This window comes from Heteronotia binoei, chromosome 13 (assembly GCF_032191835.1).
Source record: "Heteronotia binoei isolate CCM8104 ecotype False Entrance Well chromosome 13, APGP_CSIRO_Hbin_v1, whole genome shotgun sequence".
In the NCBI taxonomy this organism is placed as follows: Eukaryota; Metazoa; Chordata; class Lepidosauria; order Squamata; family Gekkonidae; genus Heteronotia; species Heteronotia binoei.
In genome coordinates, this window is record NC_083235.1 from 12,947,359 (window position 1) to 12,968,415 (window position 21,057).

General features: G+C 47.6%; 1 protein-coding gene across 1 annotated transcript; it reads right to left on the reverse strand.

Moving 5' to 3' along the window:
* Positions 1–1,428: 1,428 nt before the first annotated feature.
* On the reverse strand, positions 1,429–20,918 carry TSR2 (TSR2 ribosome maturation factor). The gene is made up of 5 exons (XM_060253118.1): positions 20,707–20,918; positions 13,842–13,932; positions 9,150–9,241; positions 3,459–3,632; positions 1,429–2,060 (listed from the first exon to the last, which is right to left on the reverse strand). Exons 1-5 carry the CDS (start codon positions 20,794–20,796, stop codon positions 1,959–1,961), a joined length of 549 nt encoding a protein of 182 aa, XP_060109101.1. The 5' UTR covers positions 20,797–20,918; the 3' UTR covers positions 1,429–1,958.
* Positions 20,919–21,057: the final 139 nt, after the last annotated feature.

Consider the following 21,057-nt stretch of genomic DNA (forward strand, 5'->3'; position numbering starts at 1 on the left):
TACATCAGGGGTGTGTGGCCTAATACGCAAAGGAGTTCCTCCTACCCCCCAAAAAAGCCCTGCCTATAAACATGTGAAAATAGGAAGCTGCCTTATTACTGAATCAGACCACTGTTCCATCAAAGGGTCAGTCTTTCCCACACAGAATGGCAGGGGCTCTGTGAGATCTCAGACAGAGGTCTTTCATTTCACTTGCCACCTGGTCCTATTAACTGGACATGCCGGGGACTGAGTTCGCCTCTGTTCCGCATTCTGGATGTGGCGCAATAGTCCTAGCATGGAGCATGTGCCTTCACAGGCTGCCGGACTGTGACTTACTATGGGCTTGACCAGCTTCTCTTCCCCGTTCTGTAAAGTAATGTGATCTGCCACTTCTGGCGCTCCCTGGAGAAAGCAGAGAAGGCCTAGGACGGGGCTGACACCAGTGAGACCTTGTTGGGCAAGGCCATGTGTATCGATTTAAGATTAGGTAGCAGAGATATAAAGGGATACAGCCAAACACAATTAAATATTTTAAAAAAAAAAAAAACATACTTAAAACAGCATTAATTAGTCTTAAAGGTGTTTTCTTTATGTTTCTCCCATGGGATCCAGGGAACTGGGCAAAGGAAGCTCTGACCGTTTCCTTCCTTCCCCAGGAGACCAGGAGCTTCAGCCAATAGAAGGAAAGAGGCTTGGCTCAGTAGTTCTGCTGTGCAATAGAGCGAGCCTGGCAAAGCACGCTATTCCTCCCCCCTTCCTCCCCAAGGGAGGAGCCTCAGCCAATGGAGAAAAGAGGTTTTGCTCTGTAGCTCCTGTGCCATTGAGCAAGCCTCGCAAAGCAAGCTGTGATGCAGAAAGAAGCAAGGCAGAGGCAGAAGGAAGCAGATGACAGCCAGTTGCGTGGGAGCCTGGTAGGGGCCCTCTGGGGACCAGATTTGGCCCCCGGGCCGCATGTTTGACACCCCTGGCCTGGCACAAGAGCTGGTTTGCCTGCAAATGAGACCCTCCTGCTCTATGTTGACAGAGTCCTGCCCCCCTTCTCCACATGGCTCTTGCCCCACATCTTAACTTAGAGCAGGGGTGGCCAAACTTGCTTAACGAAGAGCCACACAGAATAAACATCAGATGTTTGTGAGCCTCAAGACATAAACGTCAGATGTTTGAGAGCAGGAAGGGAGGAAGGAAGACAGGCAGGCAAATAGATGGGGGCCGGAGAGGTAGAAATAGAGCTACTTTAACTTTAAATGCATTCTCCAAGCCATCAGCTGCCTTGGCTTGGAGAAGTGATTTAAATGCCTTCCCCAAGCCAGCCGATGGGGCAGCGGGGGCTTCGAGAGGCACACAATATGTGTGAAAGAGCCACATGTGGCTCCCGAGCCGCACTATGGCCACCCCTGATTTAGGGGAACAGCTTCGAGGTGTCTGAAACGAAGAGCAGAGCTCAGAGCGTGAAAACGGGGGAAGCTTTATTCTTTCCTTCCCAGCGGGGACTTAACAGGGAGTGAACGAAACGGGTAAGAAGCAGTTTAAGACAAGCAGAACAAATGGGTGATCTGAGGCGGTGGAACTCACTGCCACTAGATATTGATGCGTCGACGATAGCCAATAATTTAAATAAGCTTTAGAAGAGTCCTTGGATGTGGTCGCTAGGCCCTGACGGCCAGCTCTATCTGCCGAGCACTGCAGTCTGCAAAGTGCATTAGTAACAAGACACGTTGAACTGAAGAGAGAAGGGATGCCCTCTCTGTACTCTCTAGGACCCTGACAGCTGGTTCCTAGCTGCCCCCTCCAGGGTGTGGGAGCATAGGGGCAGCAATGCAGCGCGGTCAACCCCAGAGGGAGGGGTCTGAGTCAATCCTGCCCCCAAATCGCTCCTCATCTCAGTTCCATTCCGTGACTCTGACAGGAGGGAGAGGCCTGCGCTTGCAGCCGTCCACGTGAGGATCCCGCCGTTGTGGTATTTCTCTTTCTCGCTCTCATTTCTTCTTCTTCCTTACCACGGTCCAACCGTCTTCCGGGCCGGGGTCTGAGGGGGGAGGGGGGCTGGGCTGGGCTCCGTTCGAGCTGCACTCCATGGCCTGAGGGAAAACCAACGACGTTAAAACTCGGGGGGGGGGGGGAGGGGGGTCCCCGCTTACCCAGGACCGACCTCGAAAGACGGACTTCCTGAATAAGCCCTGTTCTCTTCCTGCCCCTGCTGCCTGGCAATGCTTCAGTTTAAAAAATGGGTAACCCGGCGACGCAGTTTTCAAGCTTCTAGTTGAGAAGATTTATGTTTGTTTATGTTTAATTCGATTTATACTCCGCCCTCCCCGCCGAGGCAGGCTCAGGGCGGCTGACATCAAATCATAGTAAACTATGACTGCAGTCATAAAATCAATACAACCGTTAAACAGCACAAGTTAAAACAATCTACAGTTGATGCTAACAAATCAGATGTTACTCATATTCTCAGGACGACGGTTGTTCCAGAATTCTCCTACGGTCGACTGAAGGCTTGCCGGAAGAGAGCGGTCTTACAAGCCTTGCAGAACTCAGCGAGGTCCCGCAAGGCCCTAACCCCTTCCAGTTCTTTGATTCCACCAGGAGGGGGCTGCCATTGAAAAGGCCCGATCCCCTGGTGGTCGACAGTCTCGCCTCTTTCAGCCCGGGGATCACTAGGAGATGTTGAGATCCAGATCTTAGTACTCTCGGGGGAACGTGTGGGGACAGACGCTTGAAAACCACCAGCTCACCCGGAACTCAATTCGGAGTTCAATCGCGCTCCTTCCCTCCCCTCTCCCGGAATCTCCTGCTAAGTCCCCCACCGGCATGTCGGCCACATCGGGCAATCCTAACTGGTCAGGAGTTCTACTGCACTGTGAGGCCCACACGGCTAACAATCCTCTAAGCTGTGGAGTCTTGTGAGCAAAAATTCTAGTTTGTGAGCTGCTGGCATTAAAGTGGTGAGCTACTGTATAAATTAGTTCGCCTCCTTCCTGAGCTGAGGCAAAAATGTGTGAGCCAGAGGCTAAAAAACTGTGAGCTAGCTTACACTCACTCAGCTCAGAGCAGGGGTGGCCAAACTGTGGCTTAGGAGCCACATGTGGCTTTTTCACAATACTGTGTGGCTCTCCAAGCCCGCTGGCCAGCTTGGAGAAGGCATTTGTCCCTTTAAATCACTTCACCAAGCCACCCAGCAGCTTGGAGTTGAATTTAAAGTTGCTTTATTTCAATCTCTCCTCCCTACTTCCTTCCTGTGTTGCGGCTCTCAAACATCTGACGTTTGTTCTATGTGGCTCTTAAGTTAAGCAAGTTTGGCCACCCCTGGCTTAGAGGGAACACTGAGGGCCAATGTTTGACGTAGCATTAGTGTTCCTTCGGTACCGAACGCAGCAGTTCCTCGTTTCTGCTCCTCCCTCCAACTGCACGAGAGCTCTTTGCAGTGTGGGGCTTTCTTATGTCCAACTCCACCCAGTCTCCAAAGAGAACCATACCTCTTCTTCCGTCTCCTCTTCCTCCTCACTGCTGCTTTCCTCAGCTGCCACGGCTTTTGCGGCCACCGCCCTGGCCTCTTGCTGCTTCTGGGCCAGCCGGGCGATTGCTTCCTGCACTGCTGCTCCGTTTCCCTGCTGGCACTGACTGAAGAACAGGCAGAGTTGCCGGCTTACCTATGGTACGGGAAGAGGGACAAATCTGTTCGGGAACAGGCACAAGGGAAAACATTGCAGCCGCTGTCACTTTGGAGCTGGTTTGAAAGATACCCTCCTTCTGACCCATTAGGCTACATCCCAGTCCACAGGCAAGAAACTCTTGTTCATAGCGATTTTCTTGTAGCAGGAACTCCTTTGCCTATTAGGCCACACCCCCTCAAAGTAGCCAATCCTCCTAGAGCTTACAGAGCTCTTCTTACAGGGCCTATTGAAAACTCTTAGAGGATTGTGTACATCAGGGGCGTGTGGCCTAATAGGCAAAGGCGTTCCTGCAACAAAAAAAGCCCTGCTTGATACCGCATCTATGCTTTGAGTTAAGCAGTGAAGTGGCCAAGTTTGCGGATGACACTAAATTGTTCAGGGTGGTGAGAACCAGAGAGGATTGTGAGGCACTCCAAAGGGATCTGTTGAGGCTGGGTGAGTGGGCGTCAACGTGGCAGATGCGGTTCAATGTGGCCAAGTGCAAAGTAATGCACATTGGGGCCAAGAATCCCAGCTACAAATACAAGTTGATGGGGTGTGAACTGGCAGAGACTGACCAAGAGAGAGATCTTGGGGTCGTGGTAGATAACTCACTGAAAATGTCAAGACAGTGTGCGATTGCAATAAAAATGGCCAACGCCATGCTGGGTATTATTAGGAAGGGAACTGAGAATAAATCAGCCAGTATCATAATGCCCCTGTATAAATCGATGGTGTGGTCTCATTTGGAATACTGTGTGCAATTATGGTCACCGCACCTCAAAAATGATATTATAGCATTGGAAAAAGTGCAGAAAAGGGCAACTAGAATGATTAAAAGGTTGGAACACTTTCCCTATGAAGAAAGGTTAAAACGCTTGGGGCTCTTTAGCTTGGAGAAACGTCGACTGCGGGGTGGCATGATAGAGGTTTACAAGATTATGCATGGGATGGAGGAAGTAGAGAAAGAAGTCCTTTTCTCCCTTTCTCACAATACAAGAACTCGTGGGCATTCAATGAAATTGCTGAGCAGTCAGGTTAAAACGGATAAAAGGAAGTACTTCGAATCTTAACCCAAAGGGTGATTAACATGTGGAATTCACTACAAGCATAGCCAGCTTTAAGAGGGGATTGGATAAAAATATGGAGCAGAGGTCCATCAGTGGCTATTAGCCACAGTGTATGTGTATATGTATGTGTGTGTATATATATACACACATACACATATATTGGCCCCTGTGTGACACAGAGTGTTGGACTGGATGGGCCACTGGCCTGATCCAACATGGCTTCTTTTATGTTATGAGTAACGATCACAACAACGATAAAAGCAAACAGCACATTAAAGAAACCAGATTCCATTGCCCTGGCCTTCATAGCTCAGACAAGCCCTATCTTGTTGGATACTGGAAGCAGTGTTCCCTCTCAGCTGAGTTAGCGTGAGCCAGCTCACAGTTTTTTAGCCTCCAGCTCACACCTTTTTGCCTTAGCTCAGGAAGGATGGTCCCAGAGCAAGCTAATTGACGCAGGAGCTCACCACTTTCATGCCAGGAGCTCACGAAGTCGAATTTTTGTTCACAAGACTCGACAGCTTGCAGGGAGTATTCATTGGAAGCTAATCAGGGCCACGGGTAAGAAGCCCGTGGAGCAGAGTGGTAAAGCTGCAGTACTGCAGTTGGAGCCCTCTGCTCACGACCAGAGTTCGATTCCAGCGGAAGCTGGTTCAGGTAGCCAGCTCAAGGTTGACTCCTCCTTCCATCCTTCCGAGGTCGGTAAAATGAGTATCCAGTTTGCTGGGGGGGGGGGGGGGAAGTGTAGATGACTGGGAAGGCAAGGGCAAACCACCCCGTAAAAAGTCTGCCATGAAAACGCTGTGAAAGCAATGTCACCCCAGAGTTGGAAATGACTGGTGCTTGCACAGGGGACTACCTTGACCTTTTAAATCAGGGCTGACCCTGGCAAATACTTGGATAGGAGACCTCCAAGGAATACCAGAGCTGGGATGCAGAGACAGTAGCAAGCCAACTCTCTGAACGTTCTTGCCTCCTGGGGTGGAATTCTGGCAGGAGCCTTTGGAGAGTATTCTTTGAGGATTTTTTTGTTTTGTTTTGCTGATAAAAGTCTCTGTCAACATGCACAAAATGAACACAACTGAAAATCCCATGCATGGTTATAGGATGGGGAAGACTTGTCTTAGCAGTCGTATGTGCAAAAAGGATCTAGGGGTCTTAGTGGATCATACGCTGAACATGAGTCAACAGTGTGATGCAGTGGCTAAAAAGGCAAATGAAATTTTGGGCTGTTTCAACAGAAGTATAGTGTCCAGATCACGTGATGTGATGGCATTGCTTTGCTCTGCTCTGGTAAGACCTCACTTGGAGCATTGTGTTAGTTTTGGGCACCACATTTTAAGAAGGATATAGACAAGCTGGAATGGGTCCAGAGGAGGGTGATGAAGATGGTGAGCGGTCTGGAGACCAAGTCCTATGAAGGAAGGTTGAAGAAGCTGGGCATGTTTAGCCTGGAGAGGAGGTGGCTGAGAGGTGATAGGATCACCGTCTTCAAGTACTTGAAGGGCTATCATCTAGAGGATGGTGGAATTGTTTTCTGTGGCCCCAGAAAGTAGGACCAGAACCAATGGGTTGAAATTAAATCAGAAGAGTTTCCGGCTCAACATGAGGAAGAACTTCCTGACCGTTAGAGCGATTCCTCAGTGGAACAGGCTTCCTTGGGAGGTGGTGGGCTCTCCTTCCTTGGAGGTTGTGAAACAAAGGCTGGATGGCCATCTGAGAGCAATGAAGATCCTGTGAATTTAGGGGTAGGTGTTTGGGGGTTTCCTGCACTGTGCAGGGGGTTAAACTAGATGACCCTGGAGGTCCCTTCCAACTCTATGATTCTATGATTAGTGTTACAAAAAAGGGATTACTAAGCTCAGTATGAGCTTGATGGCTTTCAAGGAAACAAGTTCAGCTGCCCACCATCCTCCAGACCCCTTTCATGTGAGACATCTGGTTTCAAGACATTGCTTCTTAAGCCCTCCTGCTTTCTTGATCTCGCCTCTTTTTGTAATGCCACCCTCTCAGATTTCAAAGCCTGCGATGGCCTTTGGCACTATGGATTTGGCAACGTCACTTGATCTGACATTTCTACAGCACCTTGGTGGAGATTTTCTTCTCTCTTTCTGGATGGTTATGAGAGCTGTGCAAGTTCACACAGTAAAATCCAGTTGGAAAGTGCATTGGAAGTGGATTAAAAGTGCATTATTTAGTGTGCATGATCGCTGCCATATGTTATGGACAAGCCATCAACGGGGTAAGAGCTTAACTAATCCCTCACCGATGGGACAAATGAAATGATATGGGAAAGAAAGAATGAGATGTGATGAGACAGAGAGGTCTGGCAAGGAAGACGATGAGGGCAGAAAACTCAATCCGAAACAAAAGGGGATGCAGATGAAACGGACTCTTGTGCAGTCCTATGCAGAAACTCACAGCTGGAATGACACTGCCGGTTCCAGAATTCGCCCTCCTTTAAAAACTTTCTATCCTTCATGTCTGCCTAAAAGGCCATGCCTTAGCCCAGGGGTGTCAAACATGCAACCTGGGGCCAAAGCAGCCCCCCGGAAGGCTCCTATCAGGCCCCCGAGCATCTGGCTCTTGTCTGCTTCCTTCTTCCTCTCTCTCGCTTCCTTCTGCATCACAACTTGCTTTGGAAGGCTTGCTCATTCACACAGAAGCTACAGAGCAACACCTCTATTTTCTCCATTGGCTGAGGCTCCTCCCTTGGGGAGGGCAGAGCGGGAGGGAGCCCTTGCTTTGCCAGGTTCTCTCAATCGCACAGCAGAGCTACTGAGCCAAGTCTCTCTTCCTTCTATTGGCTGAGGCTCCTCCCCATCCTGGTCCCCTGGGGAAGGGAGGAGAGAGCCAGAACTTCCTTCGCCCAGCTCCCTGGATCCCATGGGAGAGATACAAAGAAAGCACCTTTAAGGCCAATGAATGCTAATGTTTTAAATATGTTTCATTTTAAGTTTTAAAAAAAATCTTTAGCTGTGTTTGTCAGTGTCCTTTATAAAGTTTATATCTCTGCTACCTTATTTGTATTTAATTTGACTGGTCTATGATCGTATTAAACTTGACTACTGAGCCAAGTCTCTCTTCCTTCTATTGGCTGAGGCTCCTCCCCCTCCTGGTCCCCTGGGGAAGGGAGGAAAGAGCCAGAGCTTCCTTCGCCCAGCTCCCTGGATTGCATGGGAGAGATACAAAGAAAACACCTTTAAGACCAAGGAGTGCTAATGTTTTAATCATGTTTTATTTTTTTTTTAAAAGATCTTTAACTGCATTTGTCTGTGTCTTTTATAAAGCTAATATCTCTGCTACCTAATCTAAAATAGGAGCACACGTGCCCTGGCCCGACACAATCTCATTTATGTCAGGTTCGTTCCTAAAAAAAGATGAGTTTGACACCCCTGGCCTAAATGGCCATGCCTGAGCCCCCTCCTACATGATCTGTTGTATTTTGTCAATTTCATCTTTCCGGCTGTGGAATTTTGGTTCTGCCTTGCCATAACTGAAAATCTACTTCCCAGATCATTTGGGGTGGGGATGGGGGTGGGGGTCGCTAAATGAGTTTTGGTTCACATCCCATTCCCCCCTCCCAACAGCAATGATCCCCGGGAAACAAAATGATCATTTTCGCTCCCTAAACAGGGAAGGCACGGCAAGCTTAGCTGGACCTTCAGGGTGAAGTGAACTGACGATGGAACTGGCTCAGCAGATTCCAGATCCACAGATACTCCTGCCACAAAAAATCAAGTATAGCCTGGGAACTGCAATGCCCACCTGGACACAGAAGCCACCAGGTCAGGCAGGCTGTCTGGTGGTTCATTAGGTGGTTGGTACATCAACCAGACAGTCAACCACTCCTGGGCATCCCAGGCCAGGCCAACACATTCAACAACAGCAATTTTTGGTTCACATCCCATTCCTTCCTCCCAACAGCAATGATCCCCAGGAAACAAAATGATCATTTTCGCTGCCTAAACAAGGAGGGTTTGGCAAAAACTAATGTTTTTAGCGCTTAGGGTCCCCGCTTCCATGGGTGGGGGGGGTAAGTTTGCTCCCTCTCACACCTTTACCTGCCACCACCCAAGTCCAGGACAGCATGCAGAACATGGTTGCAGCCAGTGAGGCTGGCACAGGAGGAGGCGCACCCCTTTCTTGACCTTCTGCCACCTCCATGCTGATCTAGGATGAGTTGTAGTTCCCCTGTCTTGCCTCTATTTTCTCCATTGGCTGAGGCTCCTCCCTTGGGGAGGAAGAGTGGGAGGCATTTGAGATACTACCAAAAATTTCCTTCAAATATGTGCGGAGAGTATATCATTGGTTGCTTGTACACTATACGCAAAGATATATTTATGCCATGTTTAACTCTCTAGGGGAAAACACATTTTACAACAAAAAGACCGGAGCCAAGGAACCATTCAATTCGTTCTATCTGGTCATGTGTGGAGGATACCTGGCTCAAGCTCCCATCTTCTATCACGGTATCAAATTCATTGTTCATCACCTCCGCGAGGAAATCGTCCACTTCCTCTGGATCCAGGTCAGCTGCAAAGAGAAGATGATGATGATATTGGATTTATATCCTGCCCTATACTCTGAATCTCAGAGCAGTCACAATCTCCATTGTCTTCCTCCCCGCCCCCCAAAAGACACCCCTGCAAGGTAGGTGGGGCTGAGAGGGCTCTCACAGAAGCGTGCCCTTTCAAGGACAGCTCTGCCAGAACTAGGGCTGACCCAAGGCCATTCCAGCAGCTGTAAGTGGAGGAGTGGGGAATCGAACCCGGTTCTCCCAGGTAAGAGTCCGCGCACTTCGCCACTACACCAAGCTGGCTGCACCAACCAAGAGGTTGGACCAAAGGACAAACGTCGTAAACCAAGATTTCATTGATGTCAACAGTCCACCCCTACCCACCCAAATCCCAACCACCCTCCTAGAGTGAACGAAACAAGCCGCATTCTGACCAATCTTGCCTCTAAGCTGAGTTAGTGTGAGCTGGCTCACAGCTCTTTTAGCATCTGTTGCACACATTTTTGTCTTAGCTCAGGAAGGATGGCCCCAGAGCAAACTAATAAATGCAGCGGCCAAATCGCTCTCTCAGCACTTTGATGCCAGTAGCTCACCATGTAGAATTTTTGCTCACGAGACTCCGCAGCTTAGAGGGAGCTCTGATCCTGAGCCTTACCCTCCCTGCAGTGCTCCCTCTGGCTGTGGAGTCTGATGAGCAAACATTCTTCTTGGTGAGCTACTGGCATTAAGGTTGTGAGCTGCTGCATAAAACAGGTTGCGCTAGGGAAGGAGTGGCCACACTGTGGCTCAGGAGTCGCATGTGGCTCTTTCATACGTATTGTGTGGCTGTTGAAGCTCCCACTGCCCCACTGGTCAGCTTAGAGAAGGTATTTGTCTCTTTAAATCACTACTGCAAGCCAAGGCAACCAGCAGCTTGGAGAATGCATTTACTGTTAAAGCTGCTTTCTTTCCACTTCTCCCCCCCCTCTATTTGTCTTCCTTCCTTGCCGCTCTCAAACACCTGATGTTCATATCTTTTAACTCTCAGACAGAGTCTCTTTAAATCACTTATCCAAGCCAAGTCAGCTGGTGCCTTGCAAAATGCATTTTAAGTTGCTTTCTTTCCACCTCTCCCTGCCTCATCTATTTTCCTTCCTTCCTGTCTTGTGGCTCTCAAACATCTCAACGTCTCTTCTATATGGCTCTTACATTAAGAAGAAGAAATGCAGATTTATACCCCACCCTTCTCTCTGAATCAGAGTCTCAGAGCAGCTTGCAATCTCCTTTATCTTCTCTCCCCACAAAAGACACTGTGTGAAGTGGGTGGGGCTGAGAGGGCTCTCCCAGCAGCTGCCCTTTCAAGGACAACTCTTGCGAGAGCTCTGGCTGACCCAAGGCCATTCCAGCAGCTACAAGTGGAGGAGTGGGGAATCAAACCCTGTGAGGCAGGTGGGGCTGAGAGAGCTCTGATAGAAGCTGCCCTTTCAAGGACAAATCCTGCGAGAGCTATGGCTGACCCAAGGCCATTTCAGCAGCTGCAAGTGAAGGAGTGGGGAATCAAACCTGGTTCTCCCAGATAAGAACCCGCGCACTTCGCCACTACACCAAACTGCAACTTAAGCAAGTTTGGCCACCCCTGCTCTAGGGCCGTCCTTTCTGAGCTATGACAAAAATGTCTGAGCTGGAGACTACAAAACTGTGAGCTAGCTCACACTGGCTCAGCTTAGAGGGAACACTGCCTCCCTGCTAGAACTGGGAACATGAAACATGAGCCCTTGATGTGCTTCTGCAAGGATCCATGGTCTGGACGCTCAGCTTGTCAGACGAAAGGCCCAGTTTACATTCTTGAAATTTCTCGAAGTGTAATAAAAATTACACTCCAGAGTCTAGTTTGCCTCTGTTATGCTTTGGGATAGTTAGAAGAATTTTTTTTTTTAAAGAGAGGTTTCCTGCACAGAGAAATCCTGATGCACATTGAATTGACCCAGCAATATCATGACAGAAAATGAAATCAACAGGCCCCTCCTGTCACACCATGTTGGAAAGATCCCAGCCAGGATTTTGGAGTTCTGACCAGGGGTTGCAGGGATTTTTTTATTGTAGCAGGAACTCCTTTACATATTAGGCCACACCCCCGATGTAGCCAATCCTCCAAGAGCTTGCAGGGCTCTAAGTAAAGAGCCAGTTTGGTGCAGTTGTTAAGTGTGCAGACTTTTATCTGGAAGAACTGGGTTTGATTCCCCACTCCTCCACTTGCACCTGCTAGCATGGCCTTGGGTCAGCCATAGCTCTGGCAGAGGTTGTCCTTGAAAGGGCGGCTGCTGTGAGAGCCCTCTCAGCCCCTTCCATCTCACAGGGTGTCTGTTGTGGGGGAGGAAGGTAAAGAAGATTGTGAGCCGCTCTGAGACTCTTCGGAGTGGAGGGCGGGATATAAATCCAATATCTTCATCTACCTCACAGGGTGCCTGTTGTGGGGGAGGAAGGGAAGGAGATTGTGAGCCGCTCTGAGATTCTGTCTTTGAAAGGGCAGCTGCTGTGAGAGCTCTCTCAGCCCCACCCACCTCACAGGGTTTGATTCCCCACTCCTCCACTTGCAGCTGCTTGAATGGCCTTGGATCAGCCATAGCTCTGGCAGAGGTTGTCCTTGAAAGGGCAGCTGCTGTGAGAGCCCTCTCAGCCCCACCCACCTCACATTGTGTCTGTTGTGGGGGAGGAAGGCAAAGGAGATTATGAGCTGCTCTGAGACTCTTCAGAGTGGAGGGCAAGATATAAAACCTTCTTCTTCTTCTTCACTCCAGGAGGACTGGCTACATCGAGGTGGAGGGTGTGTCCTAATATGCAAAAGGTGTTCTGGCTATGCAAAAAGCCCTGCAGGGATGTAACATTTCCAGAAATGTTGACATCTTCTTAAGGGGAGAAAGAAAACTGGTTCTGCCTCCTTGGAAAACTGACATCTGGGAGGAAAATTAAAATATATGCAGTATTTACTTATCAAGTCAAATTGCTGCTTTGAAAACATCATAGATCTACTTCTCAACATAGCCGCACATGGCACAGATTAAAAAAAAAATGCATGCAACAAAGCCATATGGAATCAGAAAAATCTAAAACCTCAAATTAAAAATGTGGGTGGTTAAAATCCACCTGAAGCTAAAGAAGCATGCAATTTACTCAGAAATGAAACGCTGACAAGAGCTCTCAGAACACGCAACAGTATGGGGGGGGGGGAGAAGGAGGGAGAGAGAGGAAAGGGGAGGAATTTCCCCTCCCACACAAGTTCTCAGAGGTCTACAGACTGTGGACAGAGTCAGTCCATAACACAAACCTGAAAATTTTGTATATGTCTACAGTTTACAGAGGAAATACCGTTTGCTAGTGGGATAGAATGTCTCACATAAAAATCTTCATAGCGGACCGGGGGGGCCAAAACGCAGCTTGGGAGCCACATGTGGCTCTTTTACAAGTACTGTGTGGCTCTTGAATCCCCCACCGCCCTGTCAGCTGGCTTGGAGAAGGCGTTTCTCTCTTTAAATTACTTCTCCAGCCAAGCCAGCCAGCAGTTTGGAGAATGCGTTTAAAGTTAAAGTTGCTGCCTTTCCACCTCTCCTCCATCTATTTTCCTTCCTTCCTTCCTTCCTTGTGGCTCTCAAACATTTGATGTTTATTCTATGTGCCTCTTACGTGAAGCAAGTTTGGCCAACCCCATATTAGACATTCTGAGAGAATAAAACGTTGCATTAAAAAGCCTTTTTCCTCCTGAATGTTTCCTGGATCTTCCCATTTCTAGTTTGAACTAACAATCACAACCCCTTGCCAGGGCTTTTTTTAAGCAGGAACACATAGAAACGCAGTTCCAACTGGCTTGGCATCAGGGGGCATGGCCTAATAAGCAAATGAGTTCCAGCTGGGCCTTTTCGACAAAAGCCCTATGCTAAACAATGGCGATGACGTCAGGGGGTGCGGCCTAATACTCAAATAAGTTCCAGCTGGGCCTTTCCGTCAAAAAGCCCTACGCTAAACAATGGCGATGACGTCAGGAGGCGTGGCCTAATACGCAAATGAGTGCCAGCTGGCCCTTTTCTTCAAAAAGCCCTATGCTAAACAATGGCTATGACATCAGGGGGCATGGCCTAATACGCAAATGAGGGTCAGCTGGGCCTTTTCTCCCAAAAGCCCTATGCTAAACAATGGTGATGATGTCAGGGGGCGTGGCCTAGTACGCAAATGAGGGTCAGCTGGGCCTTTTCTCCCAAAAGCCCTATGCTAAACAATGGTGATGATGTCAGGGGGCGTGGCCTAGTACGCAAATGAGGGTCAGCTGGGCCTTTTCTCCCAAAAGCCCTATGCTAAACAATGGCGATGACGTCAGGGGCCGTGGCCTAATACACCAATGAGTGTCAGCTGGGCCTTTTCTTCAAAAAGCCCTATGCTAAGGTGTGGCCTAATATGAAAATGAGTTCCTGCTGGTTTTTTCTACAAAAAAGGCCCTGCCCTTTGCTCTGTACAGCCTCCCCCCCACTCTGGGTGTTTGCATCATTCTGAATGCAATCTAGTCCTCAAAGGGGAATCGGTCCAAGTTAAGCCCTGTGCAGCCTGCAGCTGGGCTCAATAGGAGGTTCTCCCGTTTCGGTACCTCACCGTTGCTTTGGAAGAACTGCTCCACGGCCCCCACCATCCAGTCGGCTTTCTCTTGGCTGTACGCCCCGCCAAAGCCATTTTCCACAGCAATCTGCAACAGAGGAAGATAAGGCAACAGTCATTTATAGTAGCTGGGTAGTTCTGCTTCAAGCAAGTTCCCAGGGGAAAGATAGCTTGGTATAGTACAAATGCATGACTTTTTGCTCTGGGTTAAGACAGATGTCATATTTTAAAAGGGGCAGAGGGAATTTGATAGTTCCTCCATTACCCTTAAGGACACGTGAATGCTTTTTTCAGTCTGGGGTTGAGTTCTGGGAGAAAAGAAGAAACCATTCTTCACGCCTTTTGGGGGAAAGCCAATTTCTCCTCCCCTGGAGATTGTTTTAAAGCTACGATGGAAGAGTTTTATTGGCCAGCGTTAGTGATAACGCTACCACTCGGCTCTCGAAGGTTTCCTCCCCACCCCCCAATAGCAAAATCTAGGTAAGAATTAAAATACACTTGAACAAAGAATCACAGAATTGGAAAGGACCTACAGGGTCATCTAGTCCAACCTCCTGCACAATGCAAAAAACTCACAAGCACCTCCCCCTAAATTCACAGGATCCTCATTGCTGTCAGATGGCCATCTAGCCTCTGTTTCAAAACCTCCAAGGAAGGAGAGCCCACCACCTCCCGAGGAAGCCTGTTCCACTGAGGAACCGCTCTAACGGTCAGGAAGTTCTTCCTAACGTTGAGCTGGAAACTCTTGATTTAATTTCAATGTGGCAACAGGTTCTGGTCTGACCTTCTGGGGCCACAGAAAACAATACTGCACCCTCCTCTATATGACAGCCCTTCTAGTACTTGAAGATGGTGATCCTATCATCTCTCAGCCGCCTCCTCTCTAGGCTAAACATCCCCAGCTCCTTCAACCTTTCCTCATAGGACTTGGTATCGAGACCCCTCACCATCTTCGTCGTCCTCCTCTGGACCTGTTCCAGCTTGTATATGCCTTTTTAAAATCTCATTCTGCCCGTTTGTGGAGTCAAGATTAATGACTCTACTCATGAGCCAATCCATCCAATCCACTGATTTGCTTGTATGTACTTTTGTACACCTGGTTACAGAGCCGTTTTCACACTGCAAGTAAAAAACTGGCTTCGACTGGTTTTAAGATTCTATGCCTGTCTTCATCTATGATTGGGGTGGCCAAACTTGCTTAAGAGCCACATAGAATAAATGCCAGATGTTTGGGAGCCACAAGACATGAATGTCTGATGCTCGAGAGCCACAAGACATGAACATCAGATGTTTGAGAGACACAAGAGGGAGGGAGGGGTGGAAAGAAACCAACATTAACTTCAAATCCACTTTAACTTGGAGAAGTGAGACAAACGCCTTCTCCAAGCTGGCTCTTTCTCTCTTTAAATCTCTTCTCCAAATCAAGCCAGCTGGTGACTTAGAGAATGCACTGAAAGTTAAAGTTGCTTTCTTTCCACCTCTCCCTCCGTCTGCCCTTGCCCCATCTATTTGCCTTCCTTCCTGCTCTCAAACATCTGAAGTTCATGTCTTGCAGCTCTCAAACAACTGATGTTTATTCTATGTGGCTCTTACGATAAAGCAAGTTTGGCCACCCCTGGTTTAAACTATATTGTAAAATTGCCCGCTGCCTCAAGAACTAACATCTGGCAGATTTCCTGATACACCAAATGTTTATAATTGAATAAATGAGCTTCTAAACGGAATACCTGCATGTTCACTGTTCCCAACAGCTCTAACAACTCTTATATCATGCACTGGCCATTTGCAAAGAACCTCCGTGTCTCTGTTTACAGTACCCTGGGGAATAATGGAACAAAAACAGAACTTGATGTTGGATTCATTCTCATGAGAACAGTTGGCCAGCTGGGATAGCATCTTAACCTTCCACAAATTGCAAATGCAATTTTGGGCTGTATCAACAAAAGTATAGTGTCCAGATCACGTGAAGTGATGGTATTGCTTTACTCTGTTCTGGTAAGACCTCACCTGGAGAACTGTGTTCAGTTTTGGGCACCACATTTTAAGAAGGATATAGACAAGCTGGAATGGGTCCAGAGGAGGGCGACGAAGATGGTGACGGGTCTGGAGACCAAGTCCTATGAGGAAAGGTTGAAGGAGCTGAGGATGTTTAGCCTGGAGAAGAGGTGGCTGAGAGGTGACATGATCACCATCTTCAAGTATTTGAAGGGCTGTCCTATAGAGGATAGTGTGGAATTGTTTTCTGTGGTCCCAGAAGGTCGGACCAGAACCAATGGGCTGAAATTAAAACAACAGAGTTTCCGGCTTCATTTTAGAAAGAACTTCCTGACCGTTAGAGCAGTTCCTCAGTGGAACAGGCTTCCTCGGGAGGTGGTGGGCTCTTCTACCTTGGAGATTTTTAAACAGAGGCTAGATGGCCATCTGACAGCAATGAAGATCCTGTGAATTTAGGGGGAGGCATTTGTGAGTTTCCTGCATCGTGGAGGGGGTTGGACTAGATGACCCTAGAGGTCTCTTCCAACTCTATGATTCTATGTCCCAATTCTGCTTTTCCTGTCCTAAGAGAAACTACACTCTCTAAACATCCCTATTTAAAAGCAACAGATCTCCTTTTATTTATTTCTGCTTGCATTATGCAGGTCCCTACGAGAGCAGATTTTACCAAGAAGTCTCTTCTTTAAGTGCCATATATCCCCCCCCTCCACCATTGAAGCTGAAAAGTTGATGGCCCCCTCCCAACCCTGTACGTAAAGGACTGTTTCCTTCCACAAACTTTAAAGGCCCCTGTGTGGTCTGGGGCCAACATATCTGCAGCACTGTCCCTCCCAATAATTCCCCTGAGGAGCCTTGTGCTCAGCAATTTTCACAGTGGAGGGTGGTAAGCAGTGGGGTACAGCAGGGCTCAGTACTGGGTCTGATACTTTTTAACTTGTTCATTAATGATTCGGAGTTGGGAGTAACCTGCAAAGTGGCGAAGTTTGTGGATGACACTAAATTGTCCATAGAGGTGAGAACCAAGGAGGATTGTGAGGCGGATCTGTCAAGGCTGGGCGAATGGGTATCAATGTGGCAAATGAGATTCAACATGGCCAAGTGCACTCTGGGGTCAAAAATCCTAACTATACATGCAAGTTGATGGGGTGTGAACTGGCAGAGACTGACCAAGAGAGAGATCTTGGAGTCGTAGTAGATAACTCACTGAAAATGTTGAGTCAGTGTGCGACTGCAATAAAAAAGGCCAACGCTATGCTGGGGATTATCAGGAAGGGAACTGAAACCAAATCAACCAGTATTGTAATGCCCCTGTGTAAATCGATGGTGTGGTCTCATTTGGAGTACTGTGTACAATCGTGGTCAGCACACCTCAAAAAACATATTATAGCATTGGAAAAGTGCAGAAAACTAGAATGATTAAAGGGCTAGAACACTTTCCCTAGGAAGAAAGATTTAAAGAGCTCTTTAGCTTGGAGACTGAGGGGTGACATGATAGAGGTTTACAAGATTATGCATGGGATAGAACAGGTAGAGAAAGAAGTCCTTTTCTCCCTTTCTCACAATGCAAGAACTCGTGGGCACTCAATGAAATTGATGAGCAGTCAGGTTAGAATGGGTAAAAGGAAGTCCTTCTTCACCCAAAGAGTGATTAACACATGGAATTCACTGCCACAGGAGATGGTGGCAGCTACAAGCATAGACAGCTTCAAGAGGAGATTGGATAAACATATGAAGCGGAGGTCCATCAGTGGCTATTAGCTACAGGGTATGGATGGATCTCTCTGTCTGGGGCAGTGATGCTCTGTATACTTGGTGCTGGGGGGGCAACAGTGGGAGGGCTTCTATTGTCCTGGCCCCACTGATGGACCTCCTGATGGCCTCTGGGTTTTGGCCACTGTGTGACACAGAGTGTTGGACTGGATGGGCCAATGGCCTGATCCAACATGGCTTCTCTTATGTTCTCTTAAACCAACAGCTGCTGGCGATTCCCAGCTTGGAAATTCATGGAGATTTGGAAGTGGAGCCTGGGGAGGACAGGGTTCGGGGACAGGAGGGGCTACAGAGTCCATCTTCCAGTTTTCTTCAGGGAACTGATCTGTCGCCTGGAGATCAGATGTAATCTGAGATCTCCAGGCCCAACCTAGAGGCTGCTAACCCTAGCCTGTTCAGAAACACTACTCTCAAAACAGATCCAGGTGGGCAGCCATGTTGGTCCGAAGCAGCAGAACAGATTTGGAGTCCAGTGGCACCTTTATAACCAACAAAAGTGTATTCAAGGTACGAGCTTTCTTGTGCAAGGACACTTCTTTGTATATATATTCTCAAAACAGATATTCCTGCTTTCTGATCACATTTTTTTCTATATGCTGTTATGCATCTTACTGTCAAAACAGCTACTAAATGAGATTAATTTTTTCCGAGTCAAGGTTGTATTTCTATGGAAATTAGTACCATAAGATCTCATGATGTTTACATCTGAGTAAAGAATCTCCTAGGTCAGGGGTGGCCAAACTGTGGCTCAGGAGCCACATGTGGCTCTTTCACACATATTGTGTGGCTCTCGAAGACCCCACTGCCCTGTTGGCTGGCTTGGAGAAGGCATTTGTCTCTTTAAATCACTTCCCAAGCTGAGAGAACCAGTGGCTTGGAGAATGCATTTAAAGTTAAAGTTGCTTTCTTTCTATCTCTCCCTCTGCCTTCCCTCCATCTACCTCCCTCCTTCATGGCTCTCCATCATCTGACATTCATGTCTTGCGGCTCTCAAACATCTGAAGTTTATTTTTTGTGGCTCTTACATTAAGCAAGTCGGCCACCCCTGTTCAGGGTGTTGGGCTGTCATTCTGACAGCTACATGCTATCAGTCCGTTGTACCCTCAAATCCCCAGTACAATTTCAGCACCCAAACTAGGAACTAGCAAACCTTATGGGAAATATACACACACGCGCACACAAACACACAAAACAAAGCCTGTAAATAGACGAGGGGTGGCCAAACTTTTTTAACGTAAGAGGTGCATAGAAGAAACTTCAGATGTTTGAGAGCTGCGAGACAGGAACGTCAGATGTTGGAGGGAGGGAAGGCAAATAGATGGAGGGAGAGAGAGGTGGAAAAAGAAAGCAGCTTTAAATTTAAATGCATTTTCCAAGCTGCTGGCAGGCTTGGCCTGGAGAAGTGATTTAAAGAGGAAAAACACCTTCTCCAAGCTGGGCCATGGGGGCTTCGAGAGCCACAAAATATGTGTGAAAGAGCTACATGTGTCTCCCGAGCCACAGTTTTGGCCGCTCCTGATATACACTAACACGAGTTGTTTGAAAGCAGCCTTTGGTTCGGTTGTGAGGGAAAGATTATGGGCTAAATTAAATCAGACTACCATAGACAAGAGATTACTACTGTTGATGGTTAATTTATACAAAAACACAGCTCTACAAATACGATATACTGCAGATGGTAAGCTATCAAAACCCATTCAAGCGCAAAAAGGTGTGAGGCAGGGTTGCCTTCTTGCTCACTTTCTATTTAACTTGTATGTCAACTGTTTAATAACCCACCTGCATGAAATTGACAGCTTAGCTCCCATTTTAGGCAAAGGAAGAAAGATTCCTGTCCTAATGTATGCAGACGATGCCGTGCTCCTCTCATTATCTAGAGGGGGGTCTAAATAGGGCAATGGGAAAATTTAGCACGCAATGCCAAAAAGAGTCACTTGCAATAAATTACTCAAAAACAAAGATTATGCGCTTCCATAAAAAATTCAAAGAAATTAAATGGATAATGGATGGGGTCCAGGTAGATCAGGTTAAAAATTCTAAATATCTGGGATTAACCTTTACATTTAACGGCAGGGCTTCCCGTCATAGTCAATATACAGCATGTTCATTACAAAAGAGCACAAATGCTATATTGCGCTTCTTTAGGAATGAGGGAGCCTAGTATGTGCCAGCTGCTCTTAAACTTTATTTGAGCAAAGTTCTCCCTCAGATTATTTATGGAACGCAAATATTGTCTGTGAGTAAAATTAAAGAATTGGAGTTAGTGCAATCGAAATTTCTTAGAGCACTTTTTTATACCCCGAAAGGTACGCCAAGTTTGATATTGAGACAGGAAGCTGGTTTATCTACAGTCACATTGAATGTCTGGATTCAGAGGTGTAACTATAGAGGTTAAAACTCATCTGATCCCGTTGGGGCTTATCCCTGATTTTCTGACATCAACTCCTTATCCCCAATGGTCTCATAGAGTAGTTGATAAACTGAAATCAATTGGGTTAGATCCTGAAAATTTATTAGAGGGAGGGCAGAAGTATGCAAGAAGTTTGATTTCTCAAAGATTTAAGGATATCGAAGCACAAAATGATTATGCAGCCCTACCGTGTTATTACAAGAAACTGAAACTGGGACCAAGCCTAAGATCTAACACGAGTTGTTGATGCAGCCCAGTTAACATAAACTAGCAACCACCGCAACCCAAATTATGCTTCTCTTAATCTGCTAACAAACATTTCCATGATTTTGTATACTAATTCATTGCCCACTTTCTCTATATTTAGGACTATTTGCCATTCCAGCCTATTGTCTGATGAAGTCTGCTTCTTGCAGACAAAAGCTTACGTTCTGAATAAAACTTTGTTGGTCTTAAAGGTACAACTTGACTCCTGCTTTATTCTAATGCTTCAGACCAACACGGCTGCCCACTTGGATTTATATACACCAACACGGCTACAGCTCTAGGCTTAACAGGGATATCAACGTATCCACACAAGACTTTATTCTGATCAAACAGGCTCCTTGCAAAGATTTTGATCCTGGGAAATCAGTCGCCGCGAGCGGCCCTTTCTGCCCAGCACCTGCCTTTCTGCCTGAATCGTACCTGCAAGACAGGCCAGCTCCCCAGCACAGCCTTCACGCCTTGGCTGAACAAGCCACGTGCTTCCACCTCCTCCTTCATCGGCGTCGCCATCGCAGGCTGCAGGCAGCCAGAAAGTCGACCGCGGAATCATCGATAGAGCGCGACCGTCGCAGGCCCGGGAAAGAAAAGCCGCGCGCCGAGGGATCGATGGCAGGATTTCGGCTCTGGGGATCTGGGGTTCGAGTCCCGCTCGGCGCTTTAAGAGGCGGTTCATAGTACCGTAATCTGTTCAAAATGCAAGTTCTTCCGGTTTTCACTTCTTTCCCCACCGTAAACAATGTTCTGCTGGCAACTTCTGTAAACAGTGGGGGG